The 6,000-nt window shown below is 35.8% G+C and overlaps 1 protein-coding gene across 1 annotated transcript in view; it reads right to left on the bottom strand.

Moving 5' to 3' along the window:
- CDKL2 (cyclin dependent kinase like 2) overlaps positions 1–2,891 on the bottom strand; it is a 36,671-nt gene extending 33,780 nt beyond the window's left edge. The window contains exon 1 of the mRNA XM_052642099.1: positions 2,724–2,891. Coding sequence (XP_052498059.1) covers positions 2,724–2,891 — 168 coding nt within the window. The remainder of the gene's footprint in view (positions 1–2,723) is intronic.
- Positions 2,892–6,000: the final 3,109 nt, after the last annotated feature.

Genomic DNA, 6,000 nt, shown 5'->3' on the forward strand with positions numbered 1-6,000 from the left:
GAAAAGTTCTAGAAAATTTCTGAATGTTAGTGCCACCAAGTACCTTAAGGGTACTCTCAAGAGCCTCATTTAAGCAAACAGAACTCCTCTCGGGGGGGAAGATAACATCATCCAGAAACTCTATAGAACTTTTAGAAATTAATACTGGCATATCAAGAGATAAGACTCAATCAAAAACCAAGAAAAAAACAATGGAAATAAACATGTGAGAGATCTATTTACTGGACATGGACTTTAGAAAAGCCTGTGATTTAAATAGAAAGCAAAATAGAGGGTTTGGAAGCAAAATGGAAATTATAGGGAAAAAGATTGAATTAAAAATTAGAACATTAAAATATGTCTTTAAGAAATCAGTGGGTGAGTTTACCAATAGATTAGATATAGCTGAAACAGAACTACTGAACTGGGGCTTCCCTGGTGGCTCATTGGTAAAGGATTCGCCTACCAATGCAGGAGACGGGAGTGCGATCCCTGATCGAGGAAGATCCCACATGCCTCGCAGCATCTAAGCCTGTGTACCACAACTGCTGAGCCTGTGCTCTAGAGCCTGGGAGCTGAAACACTTTGAGTCCACATGCCACAACTACTGAAACCTGAGTGCCCTAGAGCCCATGCCTCACTAGAGAAAAGCCCATATGGCAACGAAGACCCAACACAGTCAGAAACAAATAAAATTTTAAAAAAGAACTACTGAACTAGAGGATAGGTCAGAAGAAAATCTGTAGAATGAAGCAAGGGAAAACAAAAGGATGAAAAACACAAGAGAATATAAGACACATATGAGGAAGGTCTCATATATGAAACTGAAATCTTATATGGAGAAGAGAAAGAATGGGACCATAGCAATACCCGAAACAGCAATAGCTGAGCATTTTCTAGCAGTGACAAATGACATTATTTTATAGATGCAAGGGCCATAAAATCCAAGCAAGATAAATATAAAGAAACCCACACCTAGGCATATTATTGTAAAAGTGTTGAAAGCCAAAGTCAAAGAGAAAGCTTTGATGCATCCAGAAAAAAAAAAAGACCCACTAAGGAATATCTGAACTTTCAATAGGAGCAATGCAAATAAAAGCCAGCAGAACAGTGTAATGTTATCTTGAACAAATCAGATGTAACTAACTGCCAACGTAGAGCTCTATGTCCTGTGAAAACACTCTCTTAAACAGAAAGCAAAGACTTTTTTTGAAAGACAAACACAAACGGACAACATTACTTACTAGCAGATCTGCTTCAAAGAAAATAAAAGGATGTGATTTAAGTACAAGGAAAATGATCCCAGATGGAAGCTCAGAAATGTATGAATAATTGATAAATAATGGAAAAGACAAATATTAGGTATTTATCAAAGGAATAAGAATCTTACATAGTACATACTCAGATCACAGGGCAATTGTGTCAAAACTAAATAACCAAGGGAGAAAAACCTAGAAAATTTCCACAAGTTTGGAAATGAAGGAAAATGAGAAAATATTTTGCACTGCTAATCAAAATTTCTAGGACACATACAAGCTATTCTTAGAAGGAAAATGACAGCCTTAAATGCATATATGAGGGGAAAAAAAACTAGAAATAAAAGAAGTTAAGCATATAACTCAAAACATTAGAGAAAAGAACTGTAAAATAACCCACCCAAAATAAGTAGAAGGTATAAAATGCTAAAGAACAAAAATTAATGAAATAGAAAAGAAATACACAAGAAAGACCAACAAAGCCAAACACTGGTTCTTTCTAAAGATAAATAAAATGGATAAACTTCCAGTTAGATTGATGGGGGTGGGGTGGGGGAGGGAGTTAACATAGCAGGTCTGAGATCTTGATCCTTAGGAAGTTGGCTTGTGAAGTAAGCCCTTGGCTTGTACCTAGGTACTTGGATTTCAGAAGTGTTCCTTCATTTCTAGAACTGATAAAGTGATTCATGGTGCAAACAATATGGTGTATGCTGAATACCTGCAGTTCTACTAAGAGTCTGGAATTTTGGTACAAGCAAAGCAGGGAGTACTGCTATGACAAGCCCCGTAAAAAAACTCTGGGCCCTGAGTCTCTAATGAATTTCCTTACTAGACAATCACAAGTAGTGTCATAACTCATTGCTGGAGGAAATTAGTGCATCCTGTGTTAATCCACTGGGAAAAAAGCGACAGATTTCCTCTGAAATTCACCCCATGTGCCTTTTCCCTTTGCTTATTTTACTGTATATCTTTTTACTTTAACAAGTCATAGCCAAGAGTACAACTATTTGCTGGGTGCTGTGAGTCCTCCTAATCACTGAAACTTGGGGTGGTCTTTAAGACTCCCAACACAGTTGTTGGTAAATAGATAAGGAGACAGATAGAGAGAGGGGCAACAAATACTTTTAAAATTATGTTTTGGGACTTCTCTGGTGGTCCAGTCACTAAGACTTTGGGTTCCCAATGTGTTGGAGACCTGGGTTCGATCCCTGGTCAAGGAACTAGATCCCACATGCCACAACTAAAGATCCTGCCTGCTTGTAGTAACTAAGACCTGGAGCATCCAAATAAATAATAAAAAATTATGTTATGGATAAATGAATACTCAGATGTAATCCTTCTGTTTATTACCAAAAGAGAAAACAAAAATCTATACTTTAAATTTACTTATGGAAATAAAACAAATATTAAAAAAGCACTTTCTAAAACTGTTAACCAAGAAACAACTCTTTTTTTTTTTTTTTCAATTCAATATATGTGTTTACTCACCTTTAGTAACTTGATTTCTCTCATGGCAATTTTTTTAACCATTTTATCATCATCACTTTCTAAGAACTTCTTGATGGCCACAATTCTTCCACTATCTTTATTCCTACACTTCATCACCATTCCATAGCTCCCTTCTCCAACCAATCCTAGGTTCTCATATTTTTCCATTTTAATTCAAAACCGCTAAGAACTTTTCTCTCTGTGGGAACCGAAATATGGCATTAATTGTGTTGAATATATTAATTCCTCTACCCTCCCAAATTAATTCTTCCTCACTTGTTTTCCATATTAGAGCAGACACTGCATTAATAGCTGTCCTGTGTATTTATTCCTATCTAAGCTATGTTTTCAAAATATTCACATACATTTCATAATAGACAAGGCAAGTGGAACTGAAGCCATTAACTTCAAATTTAAATAACTGAATGTCATGTTAGTGAAATCTCAATATATTTTTAATGCAGATAAAGCAATGCTTGAACTATTATACAAAACAATTACAGTCTACCTTAGAAAAACACAGTTCCTTTTCACTCAAATGTGAAAACCAAGTGAATCTGGTTTTAGTGAAGATAAAATTTATTTTTTTACATCAGGTTTAAAAGATCAAAATTAAGGATCTTTATAGCCTTTCTAATCAGTCAGGGAACGTATTACCAAGGTAACACTAACAACTTCTGATAAACTATTTTTTTTAACTTTTCTTACCATAGTAATTAAATTCTTACATTGAACATACTAAATAACAGTCACACAGTATGTAAGCAGATTTTTAAAAATTAAATGTTAATGTTCTAAATACTGTATTTCAAAAATCCTTTAATGATTAATCTCTAGAAGTATGATTATTTGAATTTTGTGTTTATAATTATTTTACATCACATTATATGACATTTTCTGAAAAAAGGCAATCCTAACAAAGTCTGTCTTACTTTACCAATGATTGGTGAAGGACTAGCAACCATTCCACTTGATATTTTGGAATAGAAAGAAACTTTTCAGTCCAGATACAGTTAGGTTTTAATTCATAAGTTTTGATTGTCAAGAAATATAAAAACTAATAAACTACAATCTCAAAGTTAAATTTACTTTTATATCTGTTTTTGAAATTAAATTCCAGAAGCAGAAAATAAAAAATATTGCTTTTAATTTCAATGTGATTCTAAAAGTTTTTTGGGGAAAAAAAGTCTTTTGGTAATATATTCCAGCTTCCCTGGTGGCTGAGAAATAATCACCTGCCAGTGCAGGAGACACAAGTTCAATCCCTGGGCTGGGAAGATCTCCTGGAGAAGGAAATGGCAACCCACTCCAGATTCTTGCCTGAAAAAGAAAATCCCATGGACAGAGGAACCTGGTGGGCTACAGTGCATGGGGTCACAAAAGAGTCAGACACAACTTAGCTACTAAGCAACAACAAAATATGTATTCAAATGATGATTCATAATTGAAATTTTTTAACCTGACAATATAGAAACACTCACTCATAAAACTTGGAAAGAAACAAATTCTTATCTATAACATTAGTTGTGTACTTATGAAAATCTAAAACTAATTTACCCACCCAGACTGTGAACTGTTATATTTTCTTTTCTTCCCTATTGGTACACTAATGACTACAACAAAACAAATATTCTCTTTGTTCTAGCAAACTGTGAAAACCCAATGTATACATTTTCATCAGTTTACATTTGACAGTTTAGGATATATATATATATATACACACCAGCTATTTTTGCCCTTGGTATGATAAACCTTAAAGTCTAGTCCTTAGTAACATATACTGTCTTAGTGGTAGGAAAAAAATTAAGGAAAGAAGAGAGAGAGAATTACACTGATAATTTTTTCCAAACACTGACATTTTATTTGAAAATAGTTAATAGAGAGAGATTAAATGAAATATATATATGTTGATAAACATGGAAAATCAGAAGATTGATCTTCGAAAGGAGGAAAAATAAATCCCAGTCAACACCAACCCAATTATGTCATTATTTTACTACCAGCTCTGATAGGAGGTTCTCCCATAAACTGTCCCTGACACTAACTTGTCATACACTTGACATTTTAACTTCCATTTAACTTCTATTAACTATTTTTAAATAAAATGTCAGTGTTTGAAAAAACATCAATGTAATTGTCTCTCTCCTTTCCTTAAGTTTTTCTCCTTTCACTAAGACAGCATATTTTATTAAGGACTAGACTTCAGGCTTATTATACCAAGGACAAAAATAGCTGGAATCTATAACTTGAACCAATAAAAAAAAATTTGTAATTGGTGTCCTCAATATTTGGAAATGCAAAGTGAACAAAGTTAAAATTACCTTAAGCATGTCACAAGCTAACATTCCGCAAGTTAACTAATCCAAATGTATTCTCCAACCAACTGCACATTGGGTCACGGTACATTGAACACACTTGCTTTTTCAAGTGGCACTGCCTACAAATACCTTAAAAGTATCAAGGCTGAAAAAGCTTCTTGTTTCTTGAAACAGTTACTCATAAACCATAACTTCTCATGCCTTCTACTTGTGAATGCAAAGGGTGATACAAACTAAAAGGAAATCTGACCAATTGGCAATGCGGTAGTTCTGGACATATGCCAAGGAAGCACAGAGTTCTTCTACCAATAGTTTAGATAATAAAAATAATGCTGTTTTTATTTGTTAAAGACACAAATCTATTATAGGTGAAAGAACGAGATAATCGAAGCTTTAAAAAGTATTATACTTACTGTTTGTTCTAAATCTTTCCGCGTGGAAAGTCCCAAAGGTTTTCAACTTGGAGACAAAATTGAGGTGAAGAGCATCTTCTTCGCAGGTCTAAAAGATGCTGACTAGCAAACTAGCAATTCCACTGCTGTCTTTATATCTTCTGCGGACACAGTCACGGGTCCCAGGTGAAGCAGGCAGGTAGGCAGATTGGCCTCAACCCGCCGCAAGTTTACACTCAGAAGAACCGCGGGCCGCATGCTGTCGTCGTCAAGGCAACGACCTCACTCTGTCCCCAACCATAGGCACAAATTCTCCAGAGAGAGATAAGGCCGGGGTGTAAATGCGTCCACGGCAGGCAACAACACCTGTTAAGGCCAAGGCCTGTACGGAAATAAGCGAAGGTGAGACGGCACCGCCCCGCAGCTCTTAAGATGCCTGGTCCTTGTAGTCAGTGAAACTGCTCAGCTCTGGCTAGCCCTAAGCGAAGGCGTTGGCCACCAAGCTGCAAGGGGGCGGATCCTCACCCGCCCAGGCCCGCCCCCGAGTGCGCCAAGCCGCCCGTGTTC

The sequence above is a fragment of the Budorcas taxicolor genome, chromosome 6 (assembly GCF_023091745.1).
Source record: "Budorcas taxicolor isolate Tak-1 chromosome 6, Takin1.1, whole genome shotgun sequence".
NCBI lineage: Eukaryota > Metazoa > Chordata > Mammalia > Artiodactyla > Bovidae > Budorcas > Budorcas taxicolor.